General features: G+C 41.0%; 1 protein-coding gene across 3 annotated transcripts in view; it reads left to right on the forward strand.

Annotated features, from left to right (window-relative positions):
• Positions 1–19,008, forward strand: part of myo7ab (myosin VIIAb) — a 50,158-nt gene extending 31,150 nt beyond the window's left edge. For all 3 annotated transcript variants that reach the window (XM_040032455.1, XM_040032454.1, XM_040032456.1), the window contains 26 exons: positions 1,295–1,504; positions 2,157–2,333; positions 2,419–2,508; positions 3,491–3,618; positions 4,787–4,913; positions 6,006–6,125; positions 7,299–7,472; positions 7,759–7,986; positions 8,754–8,924; positions 9,006–9,123; positions 9,223–9,349; positions 10,357–10,526; positions 10,608–10,798; positions 11,688–11,812; positions 11,901–12,058; positions 12,629–12,782; positions 13,264–13,419; positions 13,702–13,807; positions 14,010–14,123; positions 15,062–15,149; positions 15,258–15,364; positions 15,581–15,766; positions 16,657–16,773; positions 16,928–17,011; positions 17,443–17,562; positions 18,041–19,008. In XM_040032455.1, the coding sequence (XP_039888389.1) occupies positions 1,295–1,504; positions 2,157–2,333; positions 2,419–2,508; positions 3,491–3,618; positions 4,787–4,913; positions 6,006–6,125; positions 7,299–7,472; positions 7,759–7,986; positions 8,754–8,924; positions 9,006–9,123; positions 9,223–9,349; positions 10,357–10,526; positions 10,608–10,798; positions 11,688–11,812; positions 11,901–12,058; positions 12,629–12,782; positions 13,264–13,419; positions 13,702–13,807; positions 14,010–14,123; positions 15,062–15,149; positions 15,258–15,364; positions 15,581–15,766; positions 16,657–16,773; positions 16,928–17,011; positions 17,443–17,562; positions 18,041–18,133 (3,639 nt within the window). In that variant the 3' untranslated portion in view covers positions 18,134–19,008. The remainder of the gene's footprint in view (positions 1–1,294; positions 1,505–2,156; positions 2,334–2,418; positions 2,509–3,490; positions 3,619–4,786; positions 4,914–6,005; positions 6,126–7,298; positions 7,473–7,758; positions 7,987–8,753; positions 8,925–9,005; positions 9,124–9,222; positions 9,350–10,356; positions 10,527–10,607; positions 10,799–11,687; positions 11,813–11,900; positions 12,059–12,628; positions 12,783–13,263; positions 13,420–13,701; positions 13,808–14,009; positions 14,124–15,061; positions 15,150–15,257; positions 15,365–15,580; positions 15,767–16,656; positions 16,774–16,927; positions 17,012–17,442; positions 17,563–18,040) is intronic.
• The last annotated feature ends 258 nt before the right edge of the window (positions 19,009–19,266 follow it).

Consider the following 19,266-nt stretch of genomic DNA (forward strand, 5'->3'; position numbering starts at 1 on the left):
GAGCCTTCAGTTTTCAGGCCCCTCTTCTGTGGAACCAGCTTCCAGTTTGGATTCAGGAGACAGACACTATCTCTACTTTCAAGATTAGGCTTAAAACTTTCCTTTTTGCTAAACCATATAGTTAGGGTTGGACCAGGTGACCCTCAATCGTCCCTTAGGTACGCTGCAATAGGTGTAGACTGCTGGGAGATTCCCATGATGCATTGAGTTTTTCTTCTTCAGTCACCTTTCTCACTCTTCAGTCACCTCTCTGCATTGAATCACGCTTGTTTTTAATCTCTGTCTCTCTTCCACAGCATGTCTTCTATCCCGTCTTCCTTCTCTCTCCCCAACCATTCGCGACAAATGGCCCCGCCCCTCCCTGAGCCTGGTTCTGCCGGAGGTTTCTTCCTGTTAAAAGGGAGTTTTTCCTTCCCACTGTCGCCAAAGTGCTTGTTCATAGGGGGTCATATGATTGTTGGGTTTTTTCTCTGTATGTATTATTGTAGGGTCTACCTTACAATATAAAGCACCTTGAGGCGACTGTTGTTGTGATTTGGCGCTGTATAAATAAAACTGAATTGAATTGAATGCCTGACCAAAAAAATCTGAAAAAACTTTATAAGAGTGGTCTGAGAGCTGACTTCCTTTATTGGGCCCTGTGCTGACTGCCTGGCATCATAGCGCCTGACTGACATTTGCCATAGAAAGCCAAAATTGGCAGGACCAACACTGGCACCCCGCGCGTTTCACAGATGAGATTCACTTTGAGCACATGTGACAGACGTGAAAAGGTCCGATCATGTTGCCTGCAACATCATTCACAAATGACAGTGGCTCAATGGTGGTCTGGTAAGGCATATCCACAGAGGGATGCACAGACCTCTACAGGCTAGGCAACAGGACCCTGACTGCTGTTTGGTATCAGGATGTAATCCTTGGACCCATGTCAGACCCTATGCTGGTGTAGTGGGTCCTGGGTTCCTCCTGGTCCACGGAAATGCTCCGGCTCATGTGGCAAAAGTATGCAGGCAGTTCCCGGAGTCCAATAGTAAACCTCTGAGACATTCTGTTTCTGTCCAGCCGACACCACCAGGTTCCACCTCAGACTTAGTGATGCCATGGTCCTAGTCTACACTGAGGGTTTTAGTACTATTTAGATGTAGGAAGTGGATGGTTTGTTTGGTCCTCACCGAGAACAGTGTTCAGTGTTTTGGTCTCTGGTCTTTGGCTGATTTAAATGTTTCACTCTCCTTTCAGCTCTTCTGTTTTTTGTCTCCTAGAAATTTCTCTCACATATCGTTTTGTTTCTCAGGATTTGGAAAACACGCCTTGTGGTGAGGAAGCTGAAGAGGAGGTTTTGAGCGAGGCTCCCCCGTTACCTGACGAGGAAGAGGAGGATTTGTCAGAGTATAAATTCTCCAAGTTTGCAGCCACCTACTTCCAGGGTGTCTCCACCCACACCTACATCAGACGGCCACTGAAACAACCTCTGCTTTTCCACGAGGACGAAGGAGACCAGCTGGTGAGGCTGACTTTCGATCTCAATCCCAAAGCCTTTTACAGCCCCCGATCATCTATTTAAGTTATTCGTATTATGTGTTAATGGGCTCAGCAGATTTACACACGTACCGGCTGCTGAGCCGATTACGAATATGTTTTGGGCGAAAAAACCAAGTTAAACTGTCACTCTTTTTGTCCTTTTTCTGGAAAAAGAAGAGAAAACAACCATATCACCAAAAATGTTGGTTTTTCAGTTTAGTTTTGGTATGAATAAATTGTTAATTTTCTTATTATAACACATAACACAATCCAATCATCTTAGAAAGTTCTTACTGAGACGGCAAAACAGTCACACCTACACAAAGGGACCTTGTAACTCCTCGTTAGCAGAAAGTCAGAGTTCAGACATGTGAAGGATCAATTAAAATCCTCTGGGCTTCGAACACTGGCCTACTAAAATGTTTACAATGCTTTACTCTTGACTGCTAGTGGTGCTACAATATAGGCTGTAACCTACAGAAAAAGAGTCTCAAAGCTGGTGATTTTTTATTTATTTTTATAAATCAGAGATAATGCTGTAGAATAATTTTGAAATCACTCTAACATGTATAATGAAAAATCAGGTGATTTCAAAAAAAGTTTTTCTTATTTGCCATATTTGACCTGTCCTCCAGGCGGCTTTAGCTGTATGGATCACTGTGTTGAGGTTCATGGGCGACCTCCCGGAACCCAAATGCCCGATGGTCATCAATGACGGCAGCGAGAAGATCCCCGTCATGACAAAGATCTATGAAACCCTCGGCAAGAGGACCTACAAGCGAGAGCTGCAGGAGCTGCAGGTGGAGGGAGAGGTGAGAGGATGCTGGGGATTGTATGAGTCGTTACAGATTGTCAGGTCAGAGCCTCCAAAATGTCATCTCCTGTTTGTACCTACAGAACAGCTCCATAGACAGCCAGAAGAGGAACAGCGTCAGGCATAAACTCGTGTCACTCACTCTGAAGAGGAAGTCCAAGATCACTGAGGAGGTGAGAAACAACATCACTTCTTTTCAGCTGATCTAAGTAAATAGTTTATTTCACATGTCCCATGTTTTCCACTTTTAATCATAGGGTGACGTGATAACAGTATAAAACCAAACCTTAAAAGAGTGTTAACTTAAACAAAAGAAATGGGAGAACCTGGACAAAAATGGCGGTGTAGTCAGTACCGTCAGTGGTGACTCCAGTTTGGTGGCTGTTCTATGGGGTGTGTATATGTGTCCCATATTATATGCGTTCTACCGAGTCAATCAACTGAAAGGGAATGAACAGTTATGCCTCTAACTTCTGCTCCCTGAAGGAGAGGAACGGGGTACAACACAAGATTGCCCCGCTATGCCCCGCCCCAACTTGGCTTGGTGAAGACTGCTATCGAACTGAGGGATCATTGTGATGATGGGCTATATGTGCAGATGAGCCTGTGTGCATGTCATCACAGGTCATCTGCCTTAAAGCTGCTAATAGAGATTTCTTCAGCCAGGACATGCACAGGTGTGATATCCCATCTTATTTGTGTTGTACCTCATTCCTTTCCTTCGGGGAACAGAAGTTATAGGCATAACTGTTTGGGTTTTTTTCAAGCACTGGGACACTTGGACACCGGGAAACTGAAGGTGGCACACCGGTGCAGTGTTGCACTGTTGCCTCACCTTGAACAGATCCTACATTTGCTGTAATGTTTGCATGTTTTCCCTGTACCTACATAGATAATGTCTGACTTGATAACATAGAGATCCAAAGACAAGCCTGTTAGGTTAGGTTTTCTCTTCGTTAGCTTTGTGATGGATCAGTAACCAGTCCAGGGTGTCCCCCACCTCTTAACCACAACAGCTGGGGTAGACTTCTTGTTGGGAAGTTTTTTACCACTATAGCCCAAAGACTGAAAAAAAAATCCAAACGTTTCTTGGATTCTGCAAATTTAAGCTCAAAACCTTCAAATTAATGCTTTTCTCTGTAACGCTGGTGGCAGGTCACCAGGCGGCTGACAGAAGGGGACTACAGTCTCCAGGGAAACAGCATGCTGGAGGACCGACCCACCTCCAACCTGGAGAAACTTCACTTCATCATCGGCAACGGCATCTTGCGGCCCACCCTCAGGTGACCCATGAGTGTCATCGGCACTAAATAGAGGCTGCTCCTAGAAGCAGCAGTGAGGGATGAAGATGTTGCTTGCGGCAGCATGACGATGCTTTATCGATGTTTTTGGACCAAGCAAATGACGCACTGATGTTTTTGTTCTCTGGAGTTGATGAAAAACTTTCACTGTAGACTTCAAGATTTATTCTGATTGTAGATTTTGTCTTGAAGATGACACTGAATTGAAATGAATAGGTTTGTTGAAATCAGATGGCTTTTTCGGCTAAATTCAAGTGTGGAGAGCGTTACTCCTGTGAGTGTGGAGCTTGAATAGTTAGTGTGGAGAGAGGTTTACTTTCATACCATGATTATTAAAAGTATGTCTTATTAATTTAAAGCTATTGAGATGATTCTGGCTTGTGCATTTACTACAACCGTTCAGAACAGTCAAAATTAAAGGTCTCATAATCTGCAGACATATACTCCTCCTGTCTGCTTCACAGAGAGTCACTTTCCACTGTATGGTTTTGTAAACTATTAGAGACTCTAATTCACAACTTAGAGGAAGCCCACATACGAGATGCTGCAACACAGTTTAAGAAGCTTAAAGGAAAAGAAAAATAAATTTCTCACAAAGACGGAACACAAATAAGGCAAAAACAGAAAATCTCCTGTAACTCGGCGATTAATAACTAATGCTATAAACAGTAATATTTAAACAAAATGGGATGATTAGTTAAAAAAGGGAAGATAATTTGGAAACCAAAGTAAAATTAATTAAAATTATTAACAGAAAGAATTTTTAATATTGGAGGAAACAGAGAAATGATTCAGATTCAGCACAAAACCTGGTCACTCTCCATCTTTTGTTGGGTCTTAGAAACTGCCAGAGGAGTCCTGCCTCAGCATCTGTTGAGCTCGGGTTCACTGAGCTTTAGCAATTTAAAGACACAGTGTTAAATAGAAACCATTTTATGCTGTTGGCATAGCAGACCTGGAGTATGTTCTGTATGGAATATTTGGCTATAGATCACCTCACTGCAGGGACACAGTCCCTACATCCAGATGCTGCACGATCCTCTTTGGAAATTTTTTTTAAATGGGGTCTAATTTGATTTAGCTGTGGTGACTGTCTCGTGTATTGAAGAAGGCCTCTGATCTGTTTGTTGAATGTTGTCCTCTGCCTCAGAGACGAGATCTATTGTCAGATCTGCAAGCAGCTCAGCCAGAACCCGTCCAAAAGCAGCCACGCCCGCGGATGGATCCTGCTGTCCCTCTGCGTGGGCTGCTTCGCCCCCTCCGAGAAGTTCGTCAAAGTAAGAAACGTATTTCTGATGGGAAACTTGATGATAAAACCTCACGGTTAACTGGTGAAAATTGCAACTCATTTAAAAACTGAAATGGGGAAAAAAATAACCACTATTGTAACTGCAGTGTCACCATTTTTGCACTTTTACACGCTCAGTTTTTTACTTGTATCTTCACGTTACTGATATTTGCCCACCACTGCCTGTTTAAAGTGTTTTGTGGTACTCACTGTTTCGGCCCTATGCCGCCTGCAGTACCATTATTTTCATCCATGTAATTGTACTGCACATGAAAGGTCAGGAACAAAAAGAAAATTCATTTAATAATAATATATTACAGATGATTTAAATTTGACCATAAAATAAAGAAATAATGGTAAACTGCAATAAATAAGCATGTCAACAGAAATTTACGACCGGGTTTCAAATGTGGCTGATGTTTCTAATCAGCCACCTAACAACGTTTCTTCCTTTTTACTAATGTTGGTCAGCCAGCTAATCCAAAGCAGACATGTCTAAAAGATAAAGTCATATACACTACGAACAAAGATATAATCTTTTGTTTTCCGGCAGTGGATTTCAGTCCAGGAGAGCAGATGGGACAGATCTATAACTCGATCCACTCGCATTCAGTCAGTAAACAGTAGTCTGTCCGTCTCCACCATCACCATCAGCAGGTCTGATGGCTGAAAATCAGTTTAAGTCCTCAAAGAAGTAAAAGTAAAAGCTTAAAATAAAGTAGTCAAAGGGAGAATCTCAAAGATTTCATCTGCAGTTTGATCATTGCAAGAATTCATTTTTAACAAAAACATAGCAAAAGTTTTCTGGTCTGACTCAAAACAAAATATTACATCTGAAAATCACGTTTAGCTTTAGAAACTTTTAATTAACTTTTTTTCCTGACTGATTTTAGTAAAATTGAGTTATGAGTTTGATTTCATTTATGTAAACAGAATAAATATAATGCTGTGTGCAGTGTGTCAGTGCCTTTGGTATGTCTTTGGTATGTCACACCTTTAACCTTTAATCTGCTCAGGGCTGTAAACGGCCTTTATGTCAGTAATACGATGAATATTTCTCTTCTCTCTGCTCTTTTATCAGTATCTACGGACATTTTTGAAAAACGGTCCTCCGGGTTACGCTCCCTACTGCGAGGAGAGGTTGAGGAGGACGTTTGTCAACCGCACTCGGATGCAGCCGCCGTCTTGGTTGGAACTGCAGGTGCCAAAAATCTCTCTGCTCTGTGTCGTCAAGTCCAGTGAATCCAGTTTGTCAAGTGTCTCATCTTTTAACTGGAAGCATTTGCAACAGTAAATTGATGGGATTATCAGCGTTTGTTGTTCTGTTTGTGGTTTTTAGGAGTTTACAAAGCATGTAGCTAATGCTATCACTGTTATCACTGAGTAACAGTTACAAAGCTCACTGTGTGCTGAGGGAGTGTCCAGGTTAGCTAAAATCTGTATTAAATAATAACTGTTTGTTGAAATACATCTATAACTATATAACTGTAATAAATATCAGCATTAAATATTAGAAACTAGAATTAGCTGAAAATAACTGAGAGCTTAATGTGATATTATAATAAATATTTTCATATCATTCCACTGGTTTTCATACTTTGGTTTGAAAACGGAGATGATTTTAAGATAGTTTTTATACTGTTTTTCAGGTGTTTAAAATGTTACATTACATACATGAAGAAACATCTAGAAAGCCTGACGATGTTTTACATCAAATTACCGTAAACTGTAAAACTTTACAAAAAACAGCTAAATGTAGCTAGTTTATTAAAATTCAGTGTTCTTTACTATATTTATTCTCTCTTAAATTCTCATTAAAACATCAACTCATGTGATCCGGAAGAAGCCATTGGTCCTTCTTTAATTTTAATTTTACTTATCAAAGTTTGGATCAAGAGGACTGTAGCAGCAACCTTCTGACCTTCTTTGTCAGTTTCTGACTCGTGTTTCTCAGGAGGCAGCTCGCTCTTTCTCCTATTCAGTAACCACAATGAGGCAGACATCAAAAATAAAGGATAAAAGTTTATTTATTCCACACAAAACCAATAATTACAAAACAAAATAACCACAATCAAACATCACAAATTAAAGACCTCAACAAAAAATTAAAATCTGTAATGACTGATCAAAAACTGAAATTAAATTTGCATTTTTTATACTTTGTTATACTTTTTCATCTCTTCTTTTTGTGGTTTTCTACAGGTTAATTATCTTTAATATCAATAATGGGGTTGTTTTTTTTACAGGTGGTTGGATGGTAGAGGTTGTAATATTTATATTTTGAAGTGAGCCTATAACACCACAATGCTGCACAGCTGTAGGGCATCTTAACTGTTGCCTGTCTGAACATGAGTCTCATTGTTTTTCCCTCCAGGCCACAAAGTCTAAGAAGCCCATCATGCTCCCCGTGACATTCATGGACGGCACCACAAAGACACTCCTCGCAGACTCGGCCACCACAGCCAGCGAGCTGTGCAACGCACTGGCGGACAAAATCAACCTGAAAGATCGCTTTGGCTTCTCGCTGTACATAGCTCTGTTTGACAAGGTAAAACACAGGCTCTACTGACAGCGAGGTTGTAACAGTTAACTATAACTAAGACGTTTGTCAGAAAACGTGCTTTGGTGCTCATCTGGGACGTCTGCACGACATTAGTGTGTATTATGAATTTCCTAAATCTAACACGGAAGACAAACTTAAGTGAAATGATCAAACTAATACTTGGAACTAACTGAAACTAAATTTAAATAAACAATATTTTTTAAAATGAAAACATTTAGTCAGTTTGTTCAGATCTCATGGAGTTATTTAACTGCAAGTATGTGTTCATCAGGTGTCGTCTTTGGGCAGCGGTAACGATCACGTCATGGACGCCATCTCGCAGTGTGAGCAATATGCAAAGGAGCAGGGCGCCCAGGAGAGGAATGCTCCCTGGAGGCTGTTCTTCAGGAAGGAGATCTTCAGCCCCTGGCACAACCCTGCCGAGGACTACGTTGCCACAAACCTCATTTATCAGCAGATCGTCCGGGGGGTGAAATTCGGAGAGTACCGCTGTGAGAGGGTGAGCCTCTGAGCTGTGTGCAACTCTGCATGCTTTGTGTGAAAGAGGGTGAGATACTGATGGATCCATATGGATCCACTGGAGTATGACTGTGTGAATATTACATTAAACCCACTTGAATGGGAGAATGAGTCTTGTAGTAAGAAAGGTTTTTGAGCATTTAAATAGAGTAGAAAAGCACTTTATAAGCACCATTATGTAATGTATGGTTGTAACGACAGTAGTATCACCCACTGGTTTCTGGAATTTGCACTTTAAAGCCTCAAGGTTTGCATTTTGTTATAACAATATAAGACAAGGCCTTGAGTGTATCAGCGAGACAAGACTGAGATGGTCTGGACATGTACAGAGGAGGGATAGTGGATATTGGACAAAGGATGGAGCTGCCAGACTGAAGGCAAAGAGGATGGGGGACATGCAGAGGGCTGCCGTGACAGAAGAGCTTGAGCTAGTTTTGCAGCTTTTTGATCTACTCATCCTTCTTTGTTCTTCCAGTTTTCTTATCCGATCGTAGGGTCGTCATCCAGTGCCGGATAGGGCACCAGTCTTCTGCAGGGCCAATGCAGAGTAACAGACAACTACTTCGTATTTACAAAATATACAGAATGGAGGGGTAGCTCTAGACTTTCGCACAGTACTGTATATTGATCAGCCCATCTGGTTCTCCTGATATGATCTTATCTACTTGAAAGAAGAGTTGATGGCAGGTTTCAGGTGTTGGGCTTGCTTTCTCCTGACCATTGCTTCACCCTGTGTCTGTCTTGCAGGAGGAGGACTTGGCAGAACTGGCGTCTCAGCAGTACTTTGTGGATTACGGCGCCGAGGTCCTCCAGGATCGTCTGCTCAGCCTCATTCCGTCCTACATCCCCGACAGAGAAATCACCTCCACTAAGACTGCGGAGAAGTGGGTTCAGCTCATCATCAGCGCCCATAAAAAGGTACCTTCTGGTCGAGTGATGAAAACCAGTCTTAATTTTGTGCTGTTTTCTGGGAGAATCTAACTATAGCTCACTGTGCAGGGAGTACAAATGAAAAGGAGGGTAAACACGCAGAAGGTGAAGGAGGATGTGGTGGATTTTGCTCGTTTAAAGTGGCCTTTACTCTTCTCACGCTTCTACGAGGCCTTCAAATTCTCTGGTTGGTAAAACACTGTACCTCTTTCTAAACTACTAAATGCTTTGTTCCCATCAGTGGTTGTGGATATTTTTTAATGGATGTGACCACATCTGCTCACAGGGCCTAGCCTGCCCAAGAATGACGTTATCGTAGCGGTGAACTGGACCGGCGTTTACTTTGTGGATGAACAGGAGCAGGTCCTTCTCGAGCTCTCTTTCCCAGAGATCATGGCTGTGTCCAGCAGCAGGTATGACAAACAGCCACAAATGCACCAAATGACAGGCACCCCAAAATAAAGTACAAAGTATATTTGAGTTGTACAGAGTTAATAAGTGAATTAATTGCTGCTGGTTTCTTGGCATTTATATTGACCTTAAAGGTTCTCTACAAACAAACAATCGATTTGTTTGTCTTAACATCAGGAAAATCTTGGTTATTAATGGCGTCTTCCCACAACAACTTCTAAATCTGAAGCTGAAGAAATCTGATTATATAGAGTCTATAAGAAAACAGCCTAATGGCTCTCTTGTGTTGCTTTATGACCTCAGAAAAACCTTCCCTGATGAGTTCATGGTCTTAATCGTTGCTTTCACCTCTGGTTGAACAGAGTATGATGTGTATTTTGTAAACATCCCATTTAGATAAAATGGGAGAATAGGTCATAGTATGAATTGGAGTAGGTCTAGCTTGTGATTGACAAGTTGATAGCCATGTAAGCCATGTAAGCCTGAAGTATAAGAAGGGTTTCTCATTTGTCATATCTGGTTTAAAATGACATTCAAGCATCATCTAAATTAAATCTGTTTTATTTCATCCCAAAACAAGATGTGGAAAATTCAAGGTGTTCAATCAGTTCTGTCATGGGGACTCAAATCACTGAATACTAGCACATGCTAGCAGGCAAGCTATATTTTAGCTAACATTAGCCAGAATAAACAGGGTTTGCTCCTCAACCTAGCTAGCTAAATTCAGTTTTGCTAATTCTCAAGCCACACTATTTTGGAGGCAACCAAGATAATCAGAGATGGTATCATTCTTTAATACTTCTTTAATAAGTTAAAAAAATATTTACATACATAACGTTTAATTTCAAACAAGACTTTCTTCACTTCTGTGCTGATACAAATGATTGTAAGCATTACTTAATAAATATATTTTTAGCATTTTTAAGTTTTTAGGGATCTTCTGCTTGTCAGAATTGCATCTTGTCCATATTTTGAACTATCATTGATAAAGCAAAGTTTAACTTTGCAGAGGGGGTAAACTCCAGGGACAGAGCTTCACTCTGGCCACCATCAAAGGAGACGAGTATACGTTCACCTCCAACAATGCAGAGGACATCCGCGACCTGGTGGTCTCCTTCCTCGAGGGTCTAAGGAAGAGATCCAAATATGTGGTGGGCCTGCTAGACTGCCTGAACCCACGTAAGATTCACTGATGAATTAGAAATAAAAAGGTGATTTTAGGAGCAGAACGGTTAATCTGTTTGTCATCTCCCCTGGCAGTAGGGGTAGATTCCAACTTCCTGAGTTTTGCTAAAGGAGATCTGATCATCTTGGACGAACATGACGGAGAGCACGTGATGAACTCTGGCTGGGCACACGGCGTCAATGACAGGACCAAACAGAGAGGGGACTTCCCTGCTGACTGTGTCTATGTGCTACCTACTATCACCCGACCACAGTATGATATAGTGGTGAGTGGAGTCAGAAAAATAATCTCTGTCTTCCAAATTCTGCTGGAAGGTTTTTTTTTTAATCCAGCAGGTTGTTTTTACAGGACAGAACTAGAAGTCTAACCAGTTCTTCCAGTGTAAGTGATTTCAGGATGTCCCTGTGCAACAGTGTGTAGATATACCTGGTTATTGTAGCTAAGGCATTTGAATTATCCATGTGTGCAGCAGCAAATTTCTGCCAGGCTTGAAGGTGTCAGGGGCTTCTTTAATGTTCGGTACTTTCTCAATCCATCCATCCATTCTCTTCCACTTATCCAATTTAGGGCCCCGGGGGCGCTGGAGCCTCTCCCAGCACCGTACATACATTTTCAACACATGTGTGAAAACAACCTGATTAAAGCAGCATGTGAGCAGCTGCTGTCTCTCCAATTGTTAGCTATTAGCTGTCCACCTTTTTTTTTTTTAGCAGTTTTTCCTCCCAATTAACAAAAAACACAAAAATAAATATATGCTAGTCTCTCTGTGCAGCCAGCTGTGTGTTTAATGGCTGTCTACAAAGTGCCAAACACTGAAAAAATAAGAATATTACAGAAATATTGAATTTGCACATTGTATTATCATCAAAAGCACATCACTAGTTTTCTGCTTGGTATACTGTAACAGAAAAAAGTGCTTAAACCACACACTAAAAGCAAAAAACTCATGGATTCTGAAAGGAAGGTTTTGACAGGGATGTGGTTGTTGAACTCCAGGTATTGGCTGCTCATTAAAAGGAAAATTAACTTGCCAAAAGCATTTTTTCTTCCTAGAAAATGCTCTGAAATATGTTGATGTACTTTGCTGAATTAACCAGTTGGAAGGGTCAAATGTGAAAAAAATCCAATCTTCCTCCTGTTTTACTGTCTCTCAGGCTCTCGTCACCATGACTCCTGATCAGAGGCGCGAGTCTATCGGTTTGTCCCAGATTAACCTTTCGGACCAAGAGGATAAATCTAAGGCCTACACTCTGGAGGAGTTTTCCTACGACTACTTCAGGTAACTAAGTCTAATGTGAGGCTGTTTTAAGTACAAATGATGTTAAAAAAAATATGTGTGAAAGTTTCTTCTAACCACTGTTCTTCAGGCCTCCTCCAAAGAGTACTCTGAGCAGGGTGGTGATCTCGAAAGCTCGAGGGAAGGAGCGTCTGTGGAGCTGCACCCGCGAGCCTCTCAAACAGCCTCTATTGAAGAAAGTCCTGGCTCACGACGAGCTCTCCCAGGAGGCCTGCCTTGCCTTCATAGATATCCTTTAGGAGAGGGCGTGATTGATCATATGTTTGGCTTTCTTGTTTGCTTTTTTCCTCTGGTGCTTTTGTTACATCAGAGCAGGTAATTAACTTTCCCAAGGGACCATATGAGAAAGTGGAGGTGTTGTGAAGGGCTCAGTTCAGTTCTGATAAATATTCATTTTGTTTCTTTATAAACTGCTACTGGTAAGAGTGGATGTTGCAGGTATTCAAGCCTGCAGTCACACCTCTCGACCAAACTCCCCATGAAAGTTACTCACTGTTGTTTGTGATTTTGATGGGAATCATAAGCTGGTCTTGACTGCTCCATCGCTAGCAAAGGTCTAGCTGCTTTTGTAGCGATTGAAACTGTAATATTGAATCTGCTCTATACAAAGAAAACATGCTTTTTAATGCTGGTAGGTTAGTAATTTTAACATGAGAGTTTATAGGGATGAACTCGGTTTTTTGGAGCCAGCCAATTGGCCATGAGAGGAAGTTTGCTGCTTGGTTATTTCCAGTCAGCCATACTGCCTGACCTGTACCAGCCTGTCGTTATGTGAATGGTCCTTAACTGTGTTTGCACCTGTCATGAAGTATATGGGCGACTACCCGTCCAAACGAGTGCGTTCTGTCAACGAGCTCACCGATCAGATATTCGAAGGAGCCCTGAAGGCCGAGCCGCTCAAAGACGAAATCTTCTGCCAGATTCTCAAACAGCTAACAGACAATCACATTAAGTAAGTCCAAGAAAAAAAAAACAGTCTTTTCTTCTATCTCTTCTTCTATAATCAATATTTTAGCTCAGTGTTCACTTTGATCACTCTCAAAGCATCTCTTACATCTGTAACATGCACCTTCCTGGTAACCCCAGCGGTTCTTTCACAGTCTCTGCAGCACCCTTAGAGTCTTTTTTGCCACTTGAAATTCATTAAATTCACACAAGCAAACAAAACTGTATTCATTGTCCACACAGAGACTGGTGTTTAACATTTTCACCTGCTGTACCGTCACCACAAACAAAATCCCTGCACACTTATAAATATGCCTGGTAGCAGCAAGAAAATAATGATATAAGCATGATGGAATATGAGCATGCATAGAAAATTTCTGACTTCTAGATGTTTCTCACTAAAGGACACTTTCTTTCCTGTGCCACAAAGCCAAAATCCTGACCCTCAGTTTGTGCACCGTTTACCTTGTCATGGTGTTTGTGTGCAGGTACAGTGAGGAGAAGGGCTGGGAGCTGCTGTGGCTCTGCACTGGTTTGTTTCCTCCCAGTAACATCCTGCTGCCTCACGTCCAGAAGTTTCTGCAAGCCAAGAAACACTATCCTCTGGCTCCAGACTGCATGCAGCGGCTGCAGAAAGCCTTACGGTAACACAAACGCACACAGTTGTTGTTAACGCCTGTTAAAACGTCTTCACTGCTGCTTTTTACAGCTTTAAGTCTCACACCACTTTTTTTTTTTAGCTCAGTTGAGAAGCACCTGCAAGCAGCCTCTAGTTTCCAGCTAGTTCATACAGCTCAGTTACAGAAACTATAGTGCATATTACCCCAGTGTGTGATTAAATGGTTGCTTTAAATTACAATTTTTACCCCTAGTAATTTTTTTATTATATTTTATTCATTATTCATCCTCACTGCCCTTTGTGCTAGAAACGGATCAAGGAAGTACCCTCCTCACCTGGTGGAGGTGGAGGCCATCCAGCACAAGACGACGCAAATCTTCCACAAAGTTTACTTCCCTGACGATTCAGACGAGGTCAGTTACGACTAACATTCAAAAAGTACATTGTTATGTGGTATTTTACAACTGTGCATTTTGTACACTAAGGGGAAAAAACTGTAATTTGAGACGTGCCACCTCTTTAAACAAACAGTGAACTTGCATCGTTCACATTTTTCTGCACATGTACTAAATATTCTGCTTATAGCTTGACTTTAGTTTATGTTTGTGTTCACAGGTGTTTGAGGTGGAGTCGAGCACGAAAGCCAAAGACTTCTGCCACAACATCTCCGGACGTCTGATGCTCAAATCCTCCGAGGGCTTCAGTCTCTTCGTCAAGATCACTGACAAGGTGACGCCTTCATCCGCAGCCCGATCGTACAAACGTATTCACTACAAGCTCAGCTCAGGGGCAGCAAATAGACAGATTAGACAAAAAAGCCATAATTTTCTGTTTCTATGCTGATGACTTTTCTTTTCTTGTTGTGCTGTTTGTAGTTGTTGCTCTCTCTGCTGTCATATTTCTGGTAGACCTTTGGTTCTCTACCAAGAATTTGTTGTTTCAGATTCATAAAAAGTAACATTTTTAGTCATTTTTCATTAATTTGGAGTCAGTTTGTTTTTATGTTGCATCCTATTTTCACTGGTTTGACCCTCTTCCTGTTTTGTGGTAATTGTGAGTCTTCTCTTGGTTGTTTTGGGTCTTGTTGCAGATGTTTGATTTGTGTGTTATTTTGTATTTGTTAATCATTCTTTTTGTGTGTTTGTAGTCATGTTATTTACTTATTCAGTGGTTCTGGATTTTTAAGTTCTTCTACCACCTCTCTGTAATCAGTTAATTGATTTCTTGTCAGTCCGTGACTTCCTGGTTCCTTTTGTGTTTATATTTTGGTTTTTGTTTGCATGATAAGTTTTCATCTTCAGTGGTGTAGATTTGTTTCTGGAAATCATTCTGAGGTGGTTTTCAGTCTGAGGTCATTTTGCTTTTCTCTCGCTGGTTTTGCAGCTCTCAGTACTCGTTTGTTTTTTTTGGGTGGGGGGGGGGGGGTATTCATAGGTTGTCCTTTGCTGCTCAGTTTGCTTGTAATTATTTTTATTTAACTTTTTTTTTTTTTTTGCTTTACTTTCATCTGTACAGACTTTGCCTGTACATGTGATTAGTATACATGTAGTCGTAACTTTTTACTTTGAATAATAGCTTTATTTTTGAGGAAAAAGGGATCATGCCTACCATTGAAGCCATTCAACATGGATCTTCTTTACACAATTAAATCCTTCACTTACTTCCAGGTCATCAGCGTGCCGGACGGTGACTTCTTCTTTGACTTTGTGAGGCACCTGACTGACTGGATCAAGAAAGCCAGACTTGTAAAAGATGGTAAAGCCCATCAGATCAGATTCAGATTGAAGCTCAGATTATCTTTGATCTTCTCGCTGGTTCTTCTTTCTTTACCAGTTTGTCTTTTTACCTTTGTGCTGTGTGCAGGTGTAGTGCCTTCTCTGACCTACCAGGTGTTCTTCATGAAGAAGCTGTGGACTAATACACTTCCTGGAAAGGACTCCATGGCTGATTCCATCTTCCACTACTACCAGGTTAGTCCCTCTGCAGTATCAGTATATCTGGTTACTCTAACTTGATTAAATGTTGAGATAAAACATTTTAAACTTGCCTGATGTAGAATGGATGGTGTAGACTAAACTCTGAATCATGCTCTCTGTCTCTATCTTCCCTCCAGCTGTGCAAAGCTTCAAAAAAAGAACATCTGTGTGTGGTATCGGTTTCTTACCAGCTGTTGTCTTTCTCTGCAGGAGCTGCCGAAGTATCTGCGTGGCTACCACAAGTGCTCAAAGGAGGAGGTGCACCAGCTGGCAGCGCTGATCTACAGGGTGAAGTTTGAGGAGGATAAATCCCACTTCCACAATATTTCCAAGATCCTGAAGGAGCTCGTCCCCCAGGACCAGATCAGACATTTGTCCCCCGACGACTGGAAGCGGGTGAGCACGCGCAGATTTAAAAATGGTAAAAAACGGAATGTCTGGATGCAGGAATGGCCTCAGGCTAATGATGACTATGTTCAAAAATAATTTCCTCTTCAGTTTGTTGCCACAGATGCAGAATTCAAAACATCAGATTTGGATTTAATCCTCGGGTGTTCATTCATTCATAACCTTTCCTCGGTGATCACAGTTCTTTCTCTAGTTACATATTTAAGATGTTTTCATGCTTTCGTTCAAAAATCCAGAAATAAGGTCTGGTGATTGGTGCTTTTTGGCTCCTATGCTAGCCAGTTAAAGTTTTAATCAACAAGTAAAAAACACTAAAGTTAGATTGAACTTGTCGTGGAAATCTAGTGAGACAAAAACCTTTAATCGCACATTAAAACTTCTAGGTGACTCAGATGTTTTATGCAGGAGCTTTTATTGCAAAAGAGCCGACCTCATGTGTTTACAGGATCCTTTGAAGCACCGGATTCAGAAAAATGTTATTTTTAGAGGCCTGAAAAAGGAGTCTCGGCCTGAGCCATGCTGCTAAATACACGTTCCTTAATCAGTCGTAGGTACTTAAGTTTCAAATGAGTTAAAATGATCAAACTGAAACAAACTAAAAGTTGTGTGCTGATTGTACTGATTAAAAAGAACTCGAGACAATCACCAGGCGATATGCAGAGATTTAAATCTGTAGCAGCACGTCAGCTTGTCTCTCTGACGTCATCCCAAACCCCAAAAAGAGGCTTTACTGTTTTCAGAGCTCTCTGGGAGTTCGAAAACATTAAAATCCAAAACATATCCCACAGCTGCTTGCTACTTTTACAGGTAATCACTTACAAGTCTGTGTGCAAAAAGAGTGAATGAGTGTTTCATCTTCCTGTTGTTGTGTGTCTCAGTCCATCGTGTCGCTGTTCAACAAGCACTCAGGGAAGACTCGGGAAGAAGCCAAACTCTCCTTCCTCAAAATCATTTACAAGTGGCCCACGTTTGGTTCGGCCTTCTTCGAAGTCAAGGTAAAGACGCTAGAGACTCGTTAGTTTATGAAAGCTTGGAACTTCTGCATTCACTGTTTCCTGCTCTATTTTATCTACTTTCACTTTTAAAAAAGCAGCACAACACTGTGACAAACTTTGCATTTTTGGTTTTTCCGTTTTGCTTTTTCTGCAGCAAACAACTGATCCTAATTACCCAGAAACCCTCCTGATAGCAATCAACAAACATGGAGTCAGTCTGATTGATCCCAAGTCTAAGGTGGAACACGTTTATCTTTGATATTGAAATCGATCTGTATTGATAGAGCGCTTTGCTACTCTGTTCCCTCCCCTCACTCCCAACTGGTCACAGCAGATAGATGCACCTCCCTGAGCCTGTTTTCCTCCAGAGGTTTCTTCCTGTTAAAACGGAGGTTTTCCTTCCCACTGTTGCCAAGTCCTTGCTCATAGGGGGTTTTCTGATTGTTGGTGCCTTTTTCTATTACTGTAGTTTCTCTCTGTATTATTGTATTGTATTTACCTTACAATATAAAGCACGTTGAGGCAGCTGTTCCTTTGAATTAAATATCTGAGCACTCAAAGCACTTTTTTTTCGCAATTAGTTTTTGATTTAAACCTGCAAATATTTGTTTGTATGTCAAGTTTAGCACTGGATTATTCTCTTATCCGGCTTATCAAAATTTCCTGTAGGACATCCTCATCACTCACCCTTTCACCAAGATCTCCAACTGGAGCAGCGGCAACACGTACTTTCACATCACCATTGGAAACCTGGTGCGAGGCAGCAAGCTGCTGTGTGAAACCTCCCTGGTGAGCTCTTAAGTTTTTGTAACATGAAACAAAGAGTGTGAGCATTTAGCTTTCCAAACAAAGCTGCTTTTAATGTGATTATGCACAGCCTGAGCAGTGAAAGCAGCGTGCCAGCAGATTTAATTGTCTGTCTTTTCTGTAGACTCTCTCGTTTATCACGTGTTCCACCAACAAGATTACGCTCTGCAGGAAGCAAAATCTTTGCGTTCACATTTGAATCTGTCATTTATTTCATGTGTAATCAAGTTTTTTTTGAGTGTGGTGTCTGAAACGATTTTGCATGGTTACCTGTGCTCTCTTTTTAACTTCAAACTTGATTACAGCTCAGAGAAAAGGGGTGAAGTAACAGTTCTAACGTCACAGGAAAACTTATGAGAAAATCAAATCAGTGATCTTGTGTGAATAATAATAGATCCTTATACAGTGAAAAGAGCCGCACATCCCACAAAGCAATCATTAATGTATTCTCATCCATCAGGGCTACAAAATGGACGACCTCCTGACCTCTTACATCAGCCAGATGCTGACGACGATGACCAAACAGCGAACGTCCCGGGGCAACAGCAAGTGAGCAGAAGGCTGGAAAGTCATTGATCCCATTTGATCGAAGCCGGACACAAACACCCACACGGCAGAATGTAAAAAACGCGCTAATGGCTGACTGTGACGCTCTAATGTTTTCACACTATAACATCGGTCCTGTCTTAAAACTCACCCGCTGCCTTTAAATGACTTTTTCCTGAAGCTGGACTTTGTGTAATTGCAGTGATTAGCAGTGACGTTTATTCTCTGTGCTGTAAAGTGTGACACGTTCAACTTTCAATGAAACCACTTTTCACATGTCTTGACTGAAGTGTGCAAAAAGATTTTTATACTATTAACATCTGCACTGAAACAGCTGGGCCTGTATTTATAAAGTGTCACTAAGTAGGAACTTGGTCCTACATTGGCTGAAAGTGATGAATGCAACTGTTCTTGTTTGACTGTGTTAGGGGAGCACAGTTAAATGTCTTGTTTGGCGTCATCGATGAACTGATCCTTAAAACACTACATTTAAAATCTGGAGCCAGTCATTTTTAGTGTTTCTGTTAGAAAAGAAATAGCAGTTAGATCATTTTCTGTCCTATTAATCTCCATCTTAACATGCCGGTTTCAAATCTGAAGAAGCATCCTGGTCACTTTTCCATAAAGTCTCAAAGAAATCTTGCTATGTTGGACCTGGTGATATTTACGCAGAGAGGTATGCACGAGATTTATGCGTGCACACTTCTTGTGTCAAATCAACAGTTTTAATTTTGCAGATCTTTGAATTGCTTCTACTTTATAGATCATATTCTTGATTATAATTCATTAAGAATATAAAATGGCATAAAAGTTCAACTAGAATCCTAAAGGCATGAACAAACTCCCATTTATACAATTTAGAGTCATTCTTTAGAAACTGATCTAAGGAGCTTGGAAAGAAAAGCATCTGGACTTCTTTAAGTTTCTCCAGATGCTTTTCTTTCCAAGCTCCTCAAACTACGATGACCTGGATGACTGAGAACCTTCACAGACATTTAAAAAATGATCCAATATAAGAAAATTTCCCAGTACTCCCCGTCTGTTTTCCATTGAAAAATTCAAGGATCGTAATATACTTCCTAAATTCACTTCAGTTCATTTAGATAAACAACTCTCACCTCAAATTGCTTTATATTGTAA

This window comes from Simochromis diagramma, unplaced genomic scaffold, assembly GCF_900408965.1.
Source record: "Simochromis diagramma unplaced genomic scaffold, fSimDia1.1 OVJJ01000216.1, whole genome shotgun sequence".
Classification (NCBI taxonomy): domain Eukaryota; kingdom Metazoa; phylum Chordata; class Actinopteri; order Cichliformes; family Cichlidae; genus Simochromis; species Simochromis diagramma.